The sequence below is a fragment of the Dipodomys merriami genome, unplaced genomic scaffold (genome assembly GCF_024711535.1).
Source record: "Dipodomys merriami isolate MVZ:Mamm:240054 unplaced genomic scaffold, mDipMer1.0.p SCAF_148, whole genome shotgun sequence".
Classification (NCBI taxonomy): Eukaryota; Metazoa; Chordata; class Mammalia; order Rodentia; family Heteromyidae; genus Dipodomys; species Dipodomys merriami.
In genome coordinates, this window is record NW_027202804.1 from 2,946,229 (window position 1) to 2,967,323 (window position 21,095).

The window sequence follows — 21,095 nt, forward strand, 5'->3', positions numbered from 1 at the left end:
CCCAGGCAGAGAATTCCGTGAGACTCTTATCTCCAATAAAGCACTCAGAAAAGGCCAGGAGTGGCACTGTGGCTCAAGTGGTAGAGCACCAGCTTTGAGCACGGAGAGGCTCAGGGACAGTGCCTAGGCCCTGAGTTCAAACCCTAGGACTGGCAAGAAGAAAAAAAAGAGAGAGAGGGAGAGAGGAGCAAGATATTCATGATGGGAAAGGCTTAGAACAAGGCGATTGTGATCCAGAAGCTCCGGTGTGAGACTCAGAGCCTCACCTGACAGTGACACCCCCAGGTCTCATACCTATTGATGACCACAGTACTGCCCTTGCATTGCTCCATGAATCATCTGTTCTGTGATTACCAAGGTGCCAGAACTGGAATGCCTGAGGCCTGCTTTGCTGTCTGTACATAGAACATTCCAGGATGAGCCCTGTCTTCCTGCCTTGGGTGAGCCTATTTTAAAAATTACCATCAGAGCTAGGAATGTGGCTCAGTGGTAGAGTGCTTGCCTAGCATGCACTGGATTCGATTCCTCAGTTCCACATAAACAGAAAAAGCTAGAAGTGGTGCTGTGCTAGAGTGGTAAAGTGGTAGAGTGCTAGCTTTGAGCACAGAGAGGCTCAAGAACAGTGCCCAGGCCCTGAGTTCAAGCTCCACGACTGGCAAAAAAAAAAAAAAAAATTAACCATCAGAAGCCGGGCACTGGTGGCTCATACCTGTAATCCTAGCTACTCAGAAGGCTGAGATCTGAGGATCACAGTTTTTTTTTTTTTTTGGCGGTCGTGGGGCTTGAACTCTGGGCCTGGGCGCTGTCCCTCAGCTCTTCAGCTCAAGGCTAGAGCTCAAGTGATAGAGCACTAGCCTTGAGCCCAAAGAGACTCAGGGACAGCACCCAGGCCTTGAGCTCAAGCCCCAGGACCTATAAAACTAAATAAACAATCAGCAGAAAGTAGGCCAAAGGTATGGCTCAGAGGAGAAGGCAGATTATTAATTCATGCAGTAATAAGTCACAAAGGAAAAGAACTTGGCTTACATAGCATCTCTAAAAAGGACAATAACAGCCAGGCACTGGTGGCTCACGCCTGTAATCCTAGCTACTCAGGAGGCTGAGATCTGAGGATTGTGGTTCAAAGCCATTGCAGGCAGAAAAGGCTGTGAGACTCTTAACTCCAATTAACCACCAGAAAACCAGAAGTGGTGCTGTGGCTCAAGGGATAGAGCAGTTGCCTTCAGCTAAAGAGATCAGGCACAGTGCCCAGGACCAGAGTTCAAGCCCCATGACTGACCAAAAATAAAAGGACAATAAATTTACAGAGAAATAGCAGGCTGAAGGAAAGTGGTTGTGGGCTTCCAATGACAGGGACCTGTAAGAAAGACAAACTTACAAGCGGAAAAACTGACTGGGTAATATGTGTTTACAGACTCTTGGTGCCATCTCTGGGCTGATGGGAGTTTAGAGTTGTCTAAAATACAGTGTGTGTGTGTGTGTGTGTGTGTGTGTGTGTGTGTGTGTGTGTGTGTGTGTTCTATCCATAGGCAGAAAAGAATAAGTAAAGAAAGCTTTCCTGGCTTTTGCTTCTCCTTTTTTTTTGGGGGGGGGGGCGGTCTGGTCGTGGGGCCTGAACTCTGGGCCTGGGCGCTGTCCCTCAACTCTTCAGCTCAAGGCTAGCACTCTACCACTTGAGCCACAGTGCCACTTCCAGCTTTTTTTCTTCTTGCTTATTTGGTGCTGAGGAATCGAACCCAGGGCCTCAGGCATGCAAGGCAAGCGCTCTACCACTGAACCACCTTTTCAGCCCTTGCTTCTCCTTCTTAAGTTGCAGTTCTGGGATTTGGAATTTGGGACCTTCCACCTTGCTAAGTCCTCTACTTTTTTGGGGGGGGATCCAGTCGTGGGGCCTGAACTCTGGGCCTGGGCGCTGTCCCTCAGCTCTTCAGCTCAAGGCTAGCACTCTACCACTTGAGCCACAGCGCCAGTTCCGGCTTTTTTCTTTTTGCTTATGTGGTGCTGAGGAATCGAACCCAGGGCCTCATGCATGCAAGGCAAGCGCTCTACCACTGAGCCACCTTCCCAGCCCCACGTCCTCTACTTCTTTAGCTCTATCTCCAGCCTATAATACAGCTTTATTGAAATGCAATTGCCATTATAATATCTACACATTTTTTTGTATTCCAGTACTGAGTTCCTGAACTCAAGGCCTGGGCATTGTCTCTTGGCTTTTTTGCTCAAGGATTGTGCCATGTGAGTTACATCTCCATTTTGGGCTGCCTGTGGTTCACTGGAGATTAGAGCCTCATGGACTTTCCTACTCAGCCTGGCTTTGAATCAGTACAAAGAGGAGAATCATGATCCTCACACCTCAGCCTCCTGAGTAGCTAGGATTACAGGCTTGAACCACTTTGCCCCACCCAGCTCTAAACTTTTTTTTTCTTTGTCGGTCCTGGGGCTTGAACTCTGGGCCTGGGCGCTGTCCTTTTTCAGCTCAAGTTAGCGCTCTACCACTTGAGCCACAGTCAGTGCCACTTCCGGTTTTCTGGTGATTAATTGGAGATAAAAGAGTCTCACAGACTTTCCTGCCCAGACTGGTTTTGAACCACAATCCTCAGATGTCAGCCTCCTGAGTAACTAGGATTACAGACCTGAGCCACTTAGTGCCCACCTCTAAACATGTTTTGTTTTGGTTTTTTGGCTTTTCTTTTTTGATACTGGGGATCGAACCCAAGACATTGCACTTGCCAGGCAAGCAGTTTGCCACTGAGCTACATCCCAGGACCTCTAAGCATTTTTAAAGTGGAAATTTTGGTTAGTTTAGATATGTGTATGTATGACATCAAATCACACAACTATCACATTTCAGTAAGTTTCACCACAATTCTATTATTAAATGTGAATTTTTCCCTTATGGCTTCTGTCTTTTTTTTTCTTTTTTCTTTTGTTCTGATGACTTTGTCTTGTATGGAAATGGTCTTCAAGGCCCGCTTCCAACAATTGAGTATTTCACATTTGCAGGAGCTACAGGAATCAGTATTCCCACCCTGAGGTCTCGGCGCCCTCTTCTGACAGATCCTGTTCCTTACACTCAATCTGGACGGGGATCTTTCTTGCCTGTGGATCTAGTCTCCTGGGTTGGATCAGTTGGACCATTTCTTCACCACTCATATGCCAAAACCAACTGGGCTACTTTCTAAATTAGGTATAGGCACCACCTTCTCCCAATGCATTTTTTTCTCCTCACAAATGTGAGTCACCGACCCTTGGTTTCTACTGGGAGTTTAATTCAGGGTCTAATGCTTACTAAGTGCACACTGCTATTAAGTTACTTCCCTACTCCTCCCCCCACCCGACCTTTATAATGCCCTCGGTTTTTATGACAAGTTCTTGCTTGCCTCATCACTTGCCTGGACTGGGATTCCCCTATTTTTCACTTCCTACAATAGCTTGGACAACAGGTATGTGTTACCATGCTCAGCTTCTTCCACTGAGATGGAGTTTCACAGACTTTTTTACTCAGGCTAACCTCCAACCTCCTAATCTCAGCCTCCCAAATAGCTAGAATTACAGGTGTAATCCCTCAGTGCCCAGCAGATGGTAGCTAATTTAACAACTGTTTTTGCAGGGAAGGGTTGACATTGTCCAAAAAGAACTGTACTCATTACCTGGCTTACGTAGCTAACACCTCTGTACATCATCTTTACAATAATTTTAAAGTTTTAAAATTTTACTATGCTGAGAAGATAAACATATTCTACATTGCCTTCTAAAAGTTTTATAGTTCTTCATCTCACTGTCAGTGAAATAAATGAGAGGTTGTTTATTTAAAGTATAAAACTTGCCAGGCACTGGTGGCTCACACCTGACTGTAATCCTAGCTACTCAGGAGGCTGAGATCTGAGAGTCATGGTTCAAAGCCAGGCTAGGCAGGAAAGTCACTGAGACTTATCTCCAGTTAATCGCTAGAAAACCAGAAGTGGAGCTGTGGCTCAAAGTGGTAGGCAATAACCTTGAGCAGGGACAGTGCCTAATAAAATAAAAAAATTATAAATCAAACACCTGTCTGTGGCCAATGCCTGCAATCCTAGCTACTCAGAGGACTGAGACCTGAGTGAGGGTCAATATTTGGAGCCAGCCAAGTCAGGAAAGTCCATGAAACTCTTACTTCCAATGAACCAGGAAAAGGCCACTGTTAGCCTTGAGGGGAAAAATGCTAAAGGATCATACCCAGGCCCTGAGTTCAAGCCTCTCTATCAGTGCAAAAAACACCCCCCCATCACTTCATTTTTAGTTTGCTTTCTACGTGTTTTGTGATTTTTCAAGAATTTGTGTTGCCCTCCCCCCCCCCCCCCCCCAATTTGGAGAAGAAATCCTGTTCATTCTGTTGTAAAGAATTTGACTTCATAACTGTTACGGGATTTGGGTCACCAGATCTGGAAACCGGAAATCTTTTGATCTTGTCAGAGAGAATTCAAGAATGGATACAGAAGCTACCTAAAGCAGAATCGGGTTTAGTTATATAAAGCAAAATGAAAGCAAAAGTGCCCTCTCCAGACAGGGGAATGTGCAGACTCACGAAGGAGCCATGATCTGGAGGTCTCATGAGCTCAACCATACATGAAACCCTCGGTTCGATTCCTCAGTACCATATAAACAGAAAAAAACGGAAGTGGCGCTGTGGCTCAAGTGGTAGAGTGTTAGCCTTGAGTGAAGCAGCTCAGACCCTGAGTTCAAGCCCCAGGACTGACAAAACTCTCAAGATTTTATTGGAGTCTGTGAGCTTGAGGGCAGTTAATTCTGGAAAACTGGGTTCACGTGTCTAATTCGTGAAGGCTGGGCTATGCAACATTGTAAATGATGGGGTTACAAATTGGTCGTGATCCTTGCTTTGTATTGGATTTACATCTCTGGTCTGAACTGGCATGTGCAATTTCTTCACTTTCTAGTAGGGGGCGATACTGAGACGGGCACGGCGGAGCGCAAGCGCCCGCCACATAAAGCAGGGACACTCGTCCAGTAGGGGGCGTAGCCTGAGAGGTACGGGGCTGGGTATTGCGAGCCTTACGCAACGTCAGGGGGCGGGAGAAACAGTCGCCCCGCCCCAGCCAACTGAGGCGCCCTGTGATTGGAGGAAAGAACCATCACTTGGCAGCGCCGTTGGGGTTGGTGGGAGGAAGAAGAGGGCTGTGGCCGCAGGTGACGCCGAGGCGGCGGGAGGTGCGGTGAGCGGAGCTCGGCGTCTGCACTTTCGGGCACTCCCTCCGCCCCTTTCTCTGCGGTGGATGGCGGCGGGATGGAGCGCGAGGGGAGCGGCGGCAGCGGGGGCTCGGCCGGGCTCCTACAGCAGATCCTCAGCCTGAAGGTGGTACCGCGGGTGGGCAACGGGACCCTGTGCCCCAACTCCACCTCGCTCTGCTCCTTCCCAGGTAGGACCCCGCCCCGCGCCTGCGCAGTGCGCCCCGCGCGCCGGCCGCCGCTCCCCCCGCCCCCCGCCCCGCTCCGTCCCCCCGCGTCGGGGTCCGCCGGGGCGGCCGCACCCGGCTCGTTCCGGGCGCGGCGCGGCGGCACTGGGGCGCAGGGGGGCGCCGGCCGTCTCTCGGGGGGAGGTTCGGGGGGTCGTCTCGGCCGGGTCTCACGCGTCCCCCCCAGCAGCCCGCAGCCCTCTCGGCTCCCGGGCCCCGATCCCGCCCCCCCTCCTCCGGCTGCTCTTTCTAGGGATCGCTGTTGGAGACCTGTTGCTTGCGAGCTTGGATTCGAACTCCCTTCTCCCCCCCCCCGTCCTCCCTCCCCGCCGCCCCTCCCTGAGGCCTGCTGAGTAGGAGAAGGGGGCTCGGGTCGGGCGAGATTGGGGCTGCCCTGGGGGAGGGGCGAGGAGGCGCCCCCGCCCCCGGGGGGGAGGGTGGGCGCAGCTACGTGTGTGTGTGTGTGTGTGAGTGTGTGTGACCGGAAGGACTGGGGGGGGGCTGGGCTCCCTGACTTCGTTCCCAGAGAGAAACGGGGCCAGAGACAGGGCGGACGAGGGAGGACGGGGTTGCTGGCCGCAGTCTGGAGAAGATAAGGCACCTGCGGCCGGTCAGGCCGCGGGCAGCGACTGCCGGGCGCCTTTGCGGGCACGCCCGGGACTTGGGCCTGGCCTGCCCGGGACCGCCCCCCCCCCCAGCCCCCGCGGGATAGATAGAGCCTTCGCCCGCCTCGGGCCGCCGAGGTGTTCGTTTGTCATCATGCCTACAATGAGACTGTCAGCGCAGAGTCGTGGCAAGTGTCAGCGCCGGGCACGGGAGTTTGAGCCCCGGTGCCAACACACACACACACACACACACACACACACACACACACACACACACACACACACACACACACACACACACACACACACACACACACACACACACACACACACACACACACACACACACACACACCCCTACCTGTGTGGAAGTGTTCAGACACTGCCAAGGCTACCTGCGTACGGGGGTTTTGTTCGTTTGTTTGGTGTTCGTTTGTCATCATGCCTACAATGAGACTGTCAGCGCAGAGTCGTGGCAAGTGTCAGCGCCGGGCACGGGAGTTTGAGCCCCGGTGCCAGCACACACACACACACACACACACACACACACACACACACACACACACACACACACACACACACACACACACACACACACACACACACACACACACACACACACACACACACACACACACACACACACACACACACACACACACACACACACCCCCCTACCTGTGTGGAAGTGTTCAGACACTGCCAAGGCTACCTGCGTACGGGGGTTTTGTTCGTTTGTTTTTTGTTTGGGGGTGGTTTTCTGTTTTTGGTTTTGTTTTTGTTGGGTCCAGTCGTGGGCCTGAACTCTGAGCCTGGGCGCTGTCCCTCAGCTCTTCAGCTCAAGGCTAGTGCCACTGCGCCACTTCCGGCTTTTTTCATTTTGCTTATGTGGTGCTGAGGAATCGAACCCAGGGCCTCATGCATGCAAGGCAAGCGCTCTACCACTGAGCCACCTTCCCAGCCCCATGATAATTCTTTTTATTTGCTTATTTTCTCCAACTCTTTTTTGGAAAATTTTCCAATTCCTATAAACTGAAAAGCAGTGTAGTGAATACACTCACTTTAGGCTGGGTGATACAGTCACATGTGACTTCACAACTCTTTTTTTATTTTTAATATATTTTTATTGTGAAAATACTGTACAGAGGGGTTACAATTATGTAGGTAAGATAATGAGTACATTTCTTATCAGGCATTGTAGCCTCCTGCTTTGTTTCCCCTTCCCGTCCCTTCATATCCTCCCCTCCCCTCCCCTCTTCATTTTTCCACATAAGGACTTGTACATCTCATTGTTGCAATGGGTCCTCCTGTATCCCTGTTTTTACAATTTCACAACTGTTTCTTTTTTTTTTTTTTTTTGGGTTCCGGTTGTGGGGCCTGAACTCTGGGCCTGGGCGCTGTCCCTCAGCTCTTCAGCTCAAGGCTAGCGCTCTACCACTTGAGCCACAGCGCCACTTCCGGCTTTTTTCTTTTTGCTTATGTGGTGCTGAGGAATTGAACCCAGGGCCTCATGCATGCAAGGCAAGCGCTCTACCACTGAGCCAACTTCCCAGCCCACAACTCTGTTTCTTAAAGTCCCATGTGACCATCATCATGTACTTAAGGCAAACCCAGCAGGTATAGCCAGCCACACACCCAGACTATGTTACAGTCTTGTAATATGTCTCTGACCTCCACTTTCTCCTGTACAAAGACCTCTGCGATTACCTTGGGTCCATTTGGAAAACCTGGATACTCTCCGGTTGGAAGATCTGTAAGTTGCTCCTGCACAGTCCCTTTGCCATGGAAAGTGGCGTGCTCATTCCTGCATATTGAGGATGAGTGTGTCAGTGTCCATTCTTCCCTGTGCTTACCCTCATGTCCCTTTATCGTCTTTTATCTGATTACTTCATCAGATTTACACTTTACCATAGGGTGAAGTTCATATTTGGTCTATGGCTGATGGAAAAGGCTTTCTGGGTCACACATATGCACACATGTCACGTTTTAGCTTTCTGCAACCCTGTTCAGGAAGTTGCACAAGTTATGATATGTAATGTGTAATACTTCTAAAACAAGGGCTTTTCCCATCATAACTGCAAACATTGATCTGATGGATCTAATCATGTCCTCCAACACTTAAATTTCCCCAATTGACCAAATGGCTTTCTTGCTTTTTTTTGTTTTTGTTTTTCCTTAAAAAGCTCCTGGATCTAATCAGGGATTAAACATTACATTGATTGTGGTTTCTGTAAAGATTAATCTTGTTTTACTTCCATTTTTGACCCAGTTCTTTGAGATTGAGATTGTGTGTGTGTGTGTGTGTGTGTGTGTGTGTGTGTGTGTGTGTGTGTGTGTGTGTGTGTGTGTGTGTGTGTGTGTGTATCCATCTGTCTCCTGGGTCTTGAATTCAGGGTCTGAGCGCTTTCTGTCCCTGAGCTTTTTTGCTCAAGGCTAATGTTCTCCTACTTGAGCCACAGCTCCAGGTCTAGCTTTTTGGTGGCTAATTGTACATAAGAGTAACAGACTTTGCTGCCTGTGCTAGGTTCAAATTTTGACCCTCAGATCTCAGCCTCCTGAGTTGCTGGGAGTTTTGAAGAACCTAAGGAAATTGTTTTGTAGTCCAGTGACTTTTTTGTTTTGTAGTTCAGTGACTTTTCTTCATGCTTAGATGCACATGAAATGTTTTTGGTCACAATGCTACCTACAACATAGTTTGTTACACCAGGAGATCATCAATGTCCATTGATGCCCTTCATGATGCTTGCTTCATTTATTTGGTGCAAATAATCTATTGGATCTTCACCCGTGTCCTCTTATGAGTAAAGTCCTGTGTGGGTGATATGTGGGAATTGAATATTCACTCCATCTGTCTGTCTTTAAGGAGGATCGAGGCAAGTCAATTTGGGATGATAGTTTCAGGATCTTATACTAAAACATCTGTAGTCATGGGAATTGTTTGCTTTCAGAAATGGTTATGCAGAGAATGAACTGCAATTTGTACTTGAGTTTGCCATTGCTTCTGTGGAGATGACGCATGCTGGTATTGGTTACCAGTTCTCTGTGGTCTCTGGGCTGGGGATGCGGACGTCACGGAGTGTAGCCCTTGACTCGGAATATAGTGCTAAACTCACACTCTCCCTGCTCTGGCTCTCTTTGCTAGAATGGTGGGTTGGTGGGTAATGAAGTTTGTCACTTTGAAGCATCAAAACCTACTTAATGTGAATTTTATTCAGTGTCCTGAATCTGGCATCATTTCTATTTTGGTTCCACAGAAAAGGTTATTTGTAGTTATGCCAACTCATTATGGCAGAATCATTGCTCTAAGGTAATTCTGTGGTTTCTCTCTACCAGGAAGCTTTGAATTGATTTTTATTTGTTTATTTATGGCCTGGGCACTGTCCCTGAGCTCTTCAGCTCAAGGCTAGCGCTCTACCACTTGAGCCATAGAGCTACTTCCAGTCTTCTGGTGGCTCATTGGAGATAAGAGTCTCACAAACTTTCCTTGTTCAGGCTAGCTTTGAACCGTGATCCTCAGATCTCAGCCTCCTAAGTAGCTAGGATTACAGGTGTAAGCTACCGGCACCTGGCTGAATTGATTAGTTTTTTGTTTTTTGTTTTTTTGGTTGGTCATAGGGCTTGAACTCTGGGCCTGGGCGCTGTTCCTCAGCTCTTCAGCTCAAGGCTAGCACTCTAACACTTGTGCCACAGCACCACATCCAGCTTTTTCTGCTTATGTGGTGCTGAGGAATCGAACCCAAGGCCTTCTACATGTATGGCAAGCACTCTACCACTGAGCCACCTTCCCAGCCTTGTTTTTTTTTTAAAACCTGCATTTGTAGTTTGGCTGTTTAGGATTTCCACCTAACTCTCCTTATTCTATCCTAAATTGTTCAATTTCTCCCTCCCTTTCTTCCTTCCCTCCTTCCTCCCTCCCTCCCCTTCTCTTTCTCTCTTTCTACTCTCTCTCTCTCTTTTGTTTTGAGAACGTTTTCATTGAGTACATTAGGCTGACCTTGAACTTGTGATCTTTCTGCTTCAGCCTCCCCTGGGATTACAGCAGTGTCACCACTCTTGGCAGTGTTTCCATCTCCTTTTTGCTGTCTTGTTTATCAGGAATGGCATTTCCTGAAAATAGGGATTTCAACCAAGTGAATCATTGCCAAGGTCTATTTTATAATAATTAAACTAAAAGCTGATATTTTGTTTGGAATCAGAAAAAAATCACACGTAGAGAATTCCTGGTTTTCAGTCACACTGTTTGTTTTCTGGGCACCAAGTTAAGGTACCTGGTGAACAGAACAAAGCTTGTGCCACATAGAGCTTCCATTCCATTAGCGTTTGAGGGAGAAAATAAGCTAAGCATGGAACATCTGGGGGTAAGTGTGATATGGGATTAAGTACATAGTGTGTGTGTGTGTGTGTGTATGTGTATGTGTGTAGTTGAGGGATGATCTGACCTCCCCCCCCATAATGTAGTTCAGAGTTGTACACTATGAGCACAATCAGTGTGAGAATATTTTCACCACTCGTTCTTGAGTGACAGACAAGGTGGGACCAGGTTAGGACCAAGACCACCGGGCATGGGGCAGCCCAGGGCGCACATTCCCAAACCAGGGACCAGAGGCAAGCAGTGGTTTCAGGAGGAAGACGGCATAGTAAGCAGTCCGGAGGCCAGTATTGTGTTCAGGGGGAACTGGGGACAGATGGAGCTCCTGGCAGGCAGGAGCTTGCTGGCAGGAGTCTTCCAGAGGGCAGTGGGGAGATGCGGGCTGATGGGCCATGAGCACCATGACCACCCAGCAGCCGGGTGGAGTTGCAGGACTGGATAGGTCTCCAATCTCCAGGAGGACCCGTGTGGTCCTTTAGAGACAGTCGCAGCTTTAGAGAAGCTGGCCAAGTGCACCCACTGTGACCTGGACCCTAAGGTCAGGGTGGAGCCAGCTGAAAGGCTGGCTGTCTCCTTGCTGCGCTGATGGGGGCCAAGTTCATCCCGAGGCCATGGTGGAAGTGCGATGACTCAGCTGTGGAGGTTCTGAGGCCAGGGAGCTGGTCCTCACAAAGCCCTTCATGCATAGGATTTTATTCAATTAGAATCACATAGAGAGCTGCTCTCGCGTGGCTTTTCTTTCCCTGGATTTTTGGCAGCACTGGGGGTTGAACTCAGCACGCTGCATTTGCTAGGCAGGTGCTCTACTGTCCTATTGCTCTACTGCTGAGCCATGCTACCAGCCCTTTTTTTTTTGTCGGCCGTGGGGTTTGAACTCTGGGCCTGGGCGCTGTCCCTCAGCTCTTCAGCTCAAGGCGAGCGCTCTACCACTTGAGCTACAGCGCCACTTCCGGTTTTCTGGTGGTTTATTGGAGATAGGAGTCTTACCGTCTCTCCTGCCCGGGCTGGCTTTGAACCGAGATCCTCAGATCTCAGCCTCCTGAGTAGCTAGGATTACAGGCGTGAGCCACCAGCGCCCGGCTACCAGCCCTTTTTTTTGCACTGGTTATTTGTTTACTTTTGCTGGCACCTGGGTTTGAACTTGGGGCCAGGCTGAGCAAGCAAAGGGCCCTTCCGCTTGAGCCCCACCTCTAGCCCTTTGTCTTTTTTTTTTTTTTTCTTTACTGATATGCCCGACATAGATGTGCTCAATAAATATTTGAGTATGTAATGGATAAGTTCTTAGTGTTTGAATTAGTTTATTAGTGCACTAATTTGGCATCCTAAACAAGTTTTTACCATTTTATAGTCCCAGAGGTCAGGAGTCCAAGAGGTCTCACCAGGCTAAAACCAAAAGTATGGGTAGGACTGGGTCCCTTCTGAAAGGACCAGAAAGAGATCCTTTTTTTTTTTTTTTTTTGCCAGTTGTGGGGCTTGAACTCTGGGCCTGGGCGCTGTCCCTCAGCTCTTCAGCTCAGGGCGAGCTCTCTACCACTTGAACTACAGTGCCACTTCCTATTTTCTGGTAGTTTATTGGAGATCAGAGTCTCATGGACTTTCCTGCCCAGGCTGGCTTTGAACCGCAATCCTCAGGTGTCAGCTCCTGAGTAGCTAGGATTACAGGTGTGAGCCAACAGTGCCTGGTGTTCCTTACCTTTTGCAGCTTCTTAGAGGCTGCCTGCATTCCTGGGCTAATGGCCTCTTTCTCTTCAGAGCCAACAGCATAACATCTTCAAAATCTCTAGGACACTGGTCTCCTGCCTCCCTTTTGCTGGACCCTTATGATTACGTCAGGTCCATCTGGAAAATCCTGACAATCTCCTACGGAAGGTCCTTAATGTAATCCCATCTGCATGAAAGTATCATTTTGCCCAGTTTGGGGGATGAGGATGTGAAAATCTTTGGGGTGTGTTCTACCCCTGCACTTTCATTTCTCTTTCTAGTCTTTTACTGCAGATTACTTATCTGATGCATACTTCACCATGATAGGCCTTTCACTGCCTCTGGTTTGAAATCATTTCCTCATGAATGGATTGTGGTGGGCACAGGGTTTTGTTTTGTTTTGTGCCACAAGTGGGCCGTGAGCTCAGGGCCTGAGGGCTGTCCCTGAGCTTTTGTGCTGAAGGCTAGCACTCTGCCACTTGAGCCACAGATCCACTTCTGGCTTTTGGGTAGTTAATTGGAGATAAGAGTTTTACAGACTTTCTTGCCCAGGCTGGCTTTGAACTTTGCTCCTCAGACCTCAGTCTCCTGAGTAGCTAGGATTGTAGGTGTGTGCCACAGGTGCCTGGCTGAGATTATGGGTTTGTAATAAAGGCAAGGTTGGCCCACTGTGTAGCCTCCCTCTCACAGGATGTATTGGAGCCATAGGCGTGGCCTAGTACAGCCAGAGACCACCAGATGTGGCCTCTCAGCCTTGGTTTCTCAGCTTACAGAATTGTGAGCTGAAGAATTTTAGTTGTAGCAGCACAAAGCAGATCTGCACAGCTGCCAAAGAAAACAAAGCTGGAGATAATGCACTTGAAGTGGTAAACAAGACATACTGTAAGATAGAACAAATAATTTTGACTGTGTTGGGCCAGGGAAATGAAAAGTACTGGATAACAATCGATAAGTAGCTATTAAGTAGATGGCAAATTAAGGTATGGGAGATTAAAGAGAAATCACTTCCTTTTTTTAAAAAGTGTTTTCTATAGATCTGGATTTGCTTTTGCTATTAAGAGTCCTTTAATGATCCCATTTATCTGAAGTACAATATAATACCTTTTTTTCCCCCCCTACTTGAAGCAACTTAAGTGGAACTATATCAATATGTAGGTGCCTGAGGTAGGTGCCAATGGTTGTAGTTCAGAGATATAGGGCTGCAGCTGCTCCCCCTTCTCTGAGACTCAAATGGTTTTAGAAAGGAAGCCCTGGAGAGGGTGAGGACCTTTTGTGGTGCTTGCCAAGCCTTATGTGTGACCCAGTCTTTTGTGTCCTTTGCAGAGATGTGGTATGGTGTGTTCCTGTGGGCACTGGTGTCTTCTCTCTTCTTTCATGTCCCTGCTGGATTACTGGCCCTCTTCACGCTCAGACATCACAAATATGGTAGGTTCATGTCTGTAAGCATCCTGTTGATGGGCATCGTGGGACCAATTACTGCTGGAATCTTGACAAGTATGTTAGACATTAAAATACCAGTCAAAACGTTGAAATGTGCCTCGTCGGTTCATTTAGGATTCGTTTTAGAAATATATCTGAGTGGGATAATTATTTTTAAAGAGTAGTGTCTATCATTATGAGACTTTCCTCCTCTTCCCCTCCTCTTCCTCTTCCTCCTCCTCCTCATTTTTAATAATGTGTGCTGGTCCTGGAGCTCAAACTCAGCACCTGGGTGCTGTCCCTGAGCTTTTTTTCATTCAAGGTTAGCACTCTACAGCCACAGCTCCACTTTCAGCTTTTTAGTGGTTAATTGAAGATAAGAGTAAGAGACTTTTCTGTCCAGGCTGGCTCTGAAATATAGATCCTCAGATCTCAGTCAGCCTCCTGAGTAGCTAGGATTACAGGCATGAGCCACCAGAGCTCTGAGGCTTTTTTCTTCTCCTCTTTTGTTATGGGCTTATTTTAGTTCTGGGGTTTGCTTTTTGCTCAAAGCTGGTGGAGAAAAGTGGAGCCTTTATGGTGCTTAATCATAGATGAGTGTCTCATGGACATCCCTTCCCCAAGCTGGCTTCAAACCATGTTCCTCTAATCTCAGCCTCCTGAGTGGTTAGGATTACAGGTTTGAGCCACCAGTGCCCAGGTCTCGATAAAGTTCTTTAAGCTTCCTTCTGCCCAGCCCACTCTTTGAGGGGAGCTAAATTACAGAGGCTCAATGAAGAATGCATTCTGAGACATTGGTGACATCCAGTGCCACTGGAGGTAGTGCCACTGGAGAGTTCAGGTAGGGGCCTGAACTCTGGGCCTGGGCACTGTCCCTCAGCTCTTCAGCTCAAGGGCAGTGCTCTACCACTTGAGCCACAGCGCCACTTCCGGCTTTATTCTTTTTGCTTATGTGGTGCTAAGGAATCGAACCCAGGCCTCATGTATGCAAGGCAAGTACTCTACCACTGAGCTACCTTCCCAGTCCCTGGAGGTAGGTTTTCTTTGAGTACTGTACACTAGACCTTGGGCCCGTGAGTTTAGCAGCCTCTAAGCCCTGAACTCAACCACCAACCCTGAAGAAAACAAGTCATAGATGCTCAAGGCAGCCAACCTTTGGTTAATATTGTTCTTTTTATTTTATTTTTCGTTGGTCGTGGATGCTGAGCTTTTTTTGCTCAAGGTTAGCTCTCAACCACTTTGAGTGACAGCTCCACTTCTGGTTTTCTACTCATTAATTGGAGAAAAGAGTCTCACAAACTTTCCTCCCTGCGTTGGCTTCTAACTTTGATTCTCAGATCTCAGCCTCCTGAGTAGCTAGGATTATAGGCGTGAGCCACCAGCCCCCAGCTTAATACTTTCATATTATAAGATGTGTGGTGTTGAGAAATGACTCCCTGTCTTTTTGCTGGCTAAGCATAATGACTACTACTGAGCTACAGTACTCCAGCCCAAATGTGTATAGACATTTTATTGAGGACTATGTATTACCAGTCTCTGCCACAATCAGATAAGTACTGGATAGATACAGGTGTTTTGTGTTATCAATTCCTAGGAAGTTTTCTAGCATCAAAACAATTATGTAGGCGAGAAAGAAACCCCTGGGATTACCCTTGTTTGCCTTTAATTTTTTTTTTCTCTTACTTACAATGGATTCTCCTATATAGCCCAGTCTGGCCTCAAACCCACACTCCTCCCCCACCCCCCACCCCCTCCTGAATACCTGAATTATAGGTATACACTACCACACCTGTTCTATGTGTCCTCTGAACAACTTCCGTGGTTTAGAGTCCTCTTCCCTTCCTCTGTCCATAGCCCCTCACCCTCTCCTCTTTCTCTTTCTTAAGTGGAACCATGAGGATGATAGAAAGTGGAGCCACAAGAAAGGAGATTATTTCCTGTGGCCTGGAACATTTCTTGCTTGTCTCACTCAGGAGACTCATTTATTACCAAAATTTTATTACATACTTCTTAAGAGGCATGGGATTAAATTGCATGGAAATAAAAAGATTTTTGAGTTCATAGTCAGGTCATGTAGAAGTTGCTATGATTTTGATTCTTCTAGATGATTATGGTGGTGGTGGTGGTGGTAGGGGTAGTAGTGGCGATAATGATGATGGTGATGATGGTGGTGGCGGTGGTGGTGATGATTATGATTTGTACTAGAACTCTGGACCTAGGTACTGTCCTTTAGTTTTTTTTTTTGCTCAAAGCTGGTACTCTACCATGTGAGTCACTATTCCACTTTTGGCTTTTTGGTGGCTAATTGGAGATAATATTCTCATGGACCTTCCTACTGGAGCTGGCATTAAACCATGATCCTTAGATCTCAGCCTCATGAGTAGCTAGGAGTACAAACTGGCACCCAGCACTTCCAGATTGTTTTTTTCAATTAATGTAGTAGACTCTCAGTGTTAGGGAGTCCACATCTAAAACCACATTTCAGTGATTTGCAGAGCAGATAAAGAAAACTTAACTAGAGTGAGTAGGAAGAATAGAGGAAATAAAGCATTTCTGTAATTTTTTTTTATTGTTATAAAGGTGATGTGCAGAGGGCTTATGGTTACATAAGTCAGGTAATAAGTACATCTCTTTCTGGACAATCATGTCTGTAATATTTACATTTTAGTGTAAAAAATCTGGAACATTCTGTTGAGAGTGGGACTTTAAGTGGTATATTTTCATGATTTTTGTTAACCTCACTTTTTTCCTAACACCCTTGAATTTTGAACCAGGTGCCGCCATTGCCGGAGTATACCGCGCAGCAGGGAAGGAGATGATACCATTTGAGGCCCTCACCCTGGGCACGGGACAGACGTTCTGTGTAGTGGTGGTCTCTTTTTTACGGGTTTTAGCTACTCTATAGCATATACTCTCTATGGTATGAGGTCGAAGCTCTGTTTTATAACAGCCTCAGAAGGAATACATTGGAGTAGTATTTTCTTCGCTCTCCAAATGGAAGCAACGTGGATGAATAGGAATCTGAACCACATCTCCGCCTCTTCTTCAACTTGACACGCCAGCCATCAAAGGTCTCTGTGGACTCCTATTATTCCCAACCAAGACAGAACAAGTTGCTTGCTTTTCTTTCTATGGACATTTAATTGAAGACATGCACACCTTGACCCAAGCCAAGCCATCATCGCTTCTGGATTGTATCCCTTGCCACTTGAATTTCCAATAGTCTGTGAGGAAATGCAGAGTCTCTCACCTCTTTCAGAGCAACTATGGAAACTACTGGCTCATTTCAAGTGTGAGTACTCTGTGCTGAAATCTTAGTTGACCTAAACTTGATTAAAATCTGAAAACTCCTTTTGCGACAGCTTCATGATGATAACACCAAGTTTCAGTTGAGTCTAGCTGTGAGAACAAATTTAGTGAACTATAACAGGAAAACAATTGAGTAACTCAAGGAAATGGCTTTGGTCCCACTGAGAATGTGATATTTTATGGAAAACTGTCTTGACCTCTGGTTATTTATTTTAACAGATGTGAACTTAACTGTTTTGTACATTTGGCCAAAATAAGCTAGTTAATTCAGATGCTGGGTTTGTTTTGGTTTTTCTTTTCCCAAGGGAAGGTCTCACTGTGCATGTGGTCCAGGCTGGCCTTAACCTCACAATCTTACTGCCTCAGCCTCCTAAGTGCTAGGATGACAGGGATGCACAAAACATTTTATTTTTAAAGTGATGAGCTCACTGTGTGGGCCAGGCTGGTCCCGAACTCCTGCACGCGAGTGATCCGCCTGCCTCAGCTTCCCAAATAGCGGGACTGCAGGCACACACCATCATGCCTGGTTGAGACTTTTCCAAAGAATTTCTATGCCCCATTTGAAAAAAAATTTAGTTTTAGTTTAGCTTGAGTTGAAATTTTAAGCCAGATTGGGTTAGGGTACCTTTCCCTTTGGGCATTCAGGCACATATATACATCCGACATGCTATGATAGTTTTTCTTAGAGACTTTAGTTTATAGATGACTCTTGAGAGATTGAGGAAGTGTGGCTGAAATGAGGGTAGGTGTTGGGGACTTGGGGGTTGTAATCTGTTTACCTAGCACGGCCCCACAACCCACTTTGCAGTATTAGAGCATCACCTCCCAGAAAGTGCCTGAAGTTTCCTTTCCAGGCACACCTCCATCCTGCCCCTTTCAACTTTTAGTCAAGAGAATTTTTATCCTTAAAGAGATGTCCAAGTTTTAAATTTTGGATATTTAATTTTTGAGATTTTTAAAAACTCAACATTTAGCTGTTTTAATTTCTATTCTGCTGCTGAGTTCTTTTTTCATTGAAAGGCCTGGAAAAACTGTGACCTTCAAAAGGGAAACAATTGCAAAAATTAAGTAACTTTTACCACCTAAACTGTTTAATACAGGGCACAATCAATGGTGGTGTTGTCTTCCAGACAATAACTGTCATCCTGAAGGAGGGCTTTCATTGAGAGATGACAGGTCCCAGTCCATGAGCTCAAATGCACGTGAATTTATTTAAAGCCTCTGGCTTCTGATTAGAAGGATCAGGAGGATCAATTTGTTTAATCACTTATCAAAATTACAGTGACATATATCCAAGTAGCAGGAAAATTGTGAGTACACGTAAATGTCCTTTCAGATTTCCTAACAGGAAGCTCAGCTTTCTTCCAACAAATTGTTAAAGATTTCAGTTTGTAGTTCAAAGAGATGTGTTTTGTTTTGTTTTTTAGAAAATATCCCTTCAAACCATGTCTGTAATCCTAGCTACTCTGGAGGCTGAGATCATAGGATTATGGTTCAAAGCTGGCCTGGTCAGAAAAGTCTGTGAGACTTTTATCTCCACTTGACCACCGAAAAGCTGAAAGTAGGGCTGTGGATCAAGTAGCAGAGCACCAGCCTTGGGCAAAAAAGCTAAGGTGCAGCACCCAAACCCTGAGTTCAAGCCTCGAAGCTAGTACACACAAAATGAAGGAAGGAAAGGAAGGAAGGGAAAAATCTCCCTTCAGTTTAAGAAACTCCTTTTATACTGGAAGATGATATTGAGTATCACTATTAGATGATGCATCTTACTAGAGGTTTCACCTAAAACATTCTTTAGGGTATAATTTCACAAATTAAACATGTGGGGCCAGTAGTTAGGGGACTGTTACCCTGAATACTAACTTTTGAACATAACGACCCATGATAAAAATGTTATTTTTATTTGGAGCCAAGATGAGAAAGTTAGGACATTCTGGAAGATCTTTTTTTTTTTTTCCCCCAGGGCTGAGGACCGAACCCAGGGCCTTGCGGGTGCTGGGCGGGCGCCCTTCTGCATGCCGGGCGGGCGCCCTTCCGCGTGCCGGGCGGGCGCCCTTCCGCGTGCCGGGCGGGCGCCCTTCCGCGTGCTGGGCGGGCGCCCTTCCGCTGGGCTAAACCCCTAGCCCCCTTTTGTTTGTTTCTTGTTTGATATACTTTATCTGTTCTTTTAAAACACTTAAAATATAAAGTATATCTCCAAATTATTGAATGTTTTATTTGTCCCAGTTTGTGAAGCATTCTCATCTGAGTAAATGTATATAGAATTTATATAGATTAAACTGCGTAACTTAAATGTTTTCAGGGAGAAACTTTGAATGATAACAAAGAATGTATTCCACTTTGGTGGGTTTTTTTCCTGTCTCTTTTCTTCCTGCTTCTTGTCTCAAATACAGAATTATTTGCAGTTGGCTGCTCAGATGATAGAATGTTGGCATTCATGTCGAACATTTTACCTAATAAAATTTTTTGAGAACTTTTGCCAACAACTGACTTTCTTAGAGACATTCAGCCATCATTTCCCCAGCAAGGTTCAACTTTACTTTCTGTAAATGCTGAGAAAAGGGAGGTAGTCCTCAGTAATTTTTTGAAAATCAAAAATCAACCCTGTTGATTCTTTAATAGGCTTTTGGGGTGAAAGCATTTGGTGAGAACTGAAAAGATTCATAAGCAAGAGCAGAATGAATGTTGCAAGAGAAAGATGTCACTGTACTATGTATATTTGCCAAAGTCTGCTAAAAGGCATCAAGTAACACTGTTTCAACTAGTGAGAAGCAGCTGATGGAAATAACTAACCTTGCATCCTTCCTTACATCCCTTCACATTTTTAATCAATCATATGTTGGCTTTTGATTCCAATGTCCTTTCTGACCATTCTGGTTTGCATTAAGTTCTTATTACACTGCAGAACACGCCAACCTTCCCTTTGGAGCTGTTTCCTGGAATGTGACGCCCTGGTGCCGTTAGCAATCCACACACAGAAGTCTGTGAAGTTGCATTTCTTTTTTTGTGCATTCTGTGAGGCTGGTTGTGACCAAAATCAGCTTAACTTTTTTAAAATTAGGTAATTTCACTAACTGCTACAGTTAAAATGATCAAATCTTTGTACAATAGGAAATTATTTAAACTTTATTTTTCTACTGACATTTCTAATTCTAATGTGTAAATGTTTATCAATAAAGAGTTACTTTAAATTCTTTGGTTTGGAATTGCATTTCTTTTTGAGTAGCCAGAAAGTTTATCTTTTGTAATAAAGTTGATCAGTTTTTTTTGTTGTTGTTGTTGTTGTTTGTTTTTTGGTCAGTCATGGGACGTGAACTCTGGGCCTGGGCATTGTCCCTGAGCTCTTTTGCTCAAGGCTAGCGCTCTATCATTTTGAGCCACAGCTCCACTTCTGGTTTTTGACTGGTTAATTGGAGAGAAGCGTCTCACGGGGACTTTCTGCCTGTGCTGGCTTCTATCTGCGATCCTCAGCTCTCAGGCTCCTGAGTAGCTAGGATTACAGGCGAGAGCCACCAGCACCTGGCCTTTCACTGTATTTTATGTCAACTTTTTTCTGTTACAGGAAAATTCTTTTTTTTTTTTTTTTTTTTGTCGGTCGTGGGGCTTGAACTCTGGGCCTGGGCGCTGTCCTTCAGCTCTTCAGCTCAAGACGAGTGCTCTACCACTTGAGCTACAGCGCCACTTCCGGTTTTCTGGTGGTTTATTGGAGATAGGAGTCTCACGGTCTCTCCTGCCCGGGCTGGCTTTGAACCGAGATCCTCAGATCTCAGCCTCCTGAGTAGCTAGGATTACAGGCGTGAGCCACCAGCGCCCGGCTACAGGAAAATTCTTACTCAAAGATGTAATTATACTTACATGTGACCTGGATTCATTAACTCTGTGGGATATCAAGAAACTTTGGTATGACTCTATACTCTTGTTTGTGAATAACATTTCTATAGTAAGAATAGTGAAGCATTGCTTGTAGGTTAGGTTCTTGTAAGCTTGTGGCAACCTTTTGTCACCTGACCTGTTTTAGGTATGTGTCTGTTCAAAGACATCTTTCACTGGGAGCCAGTGGCTTATACCTCTAATTCTAGCTACTCAGGAGGCTGATTTGAAGATCAAAATTGGAAGCCAGCTGTGGCAGGAAAGTCTGTGAGACTCTTATTAACCACCAGAAAACCAGAAGTGGCATTTGTAACTCAAATGGTAGAATTCTAGTCTCGAGAAGGAAACAAAACAAAACCAAAAACTCAGGGACAGTGC

The 21,095-nt window shown here is 46.2% G+C and overlaps 1 protein-coding gene across 2 annotated transcripts; it reads left to right on the top strand.

Annotated features, from left to right (window-relative positions):
• The first annotated feature begins 5,156 nt into the window (after positions 1-5,156).
• On the top strand, positions 5,157-20,038 carry LOC138826702 (transmembrane protein 170A). Of its 2 annotated transcripts, none has more exons than XM_070021949.1 (3): positions 5,157-5,411; positions 13,446-13,616; positions 16,316-20,038. In XM_070021949.1, exons 1-3 carry the CDS (start codon positions 5,279-5,281, stop codon positions 16,444-16,446), a joined length of 435 nt encoding a protein of 144 aa, XP_069878050.1. In that variant the 5' UTR covers positions 5,157-5,278; the 3' UTR covers positions 16,447-20,038. The 2 variants fall into 2 exon arrangements, with proteins under 2 accessions (XP_069878050.1, XP_069878051.1); XM_070021950.1 differs by having other exon boundaries at positions 13,446-13,547.
• The last annotated feature ends 1,057 nt before the right edge of the window (positions 20,039-21,095 follow it).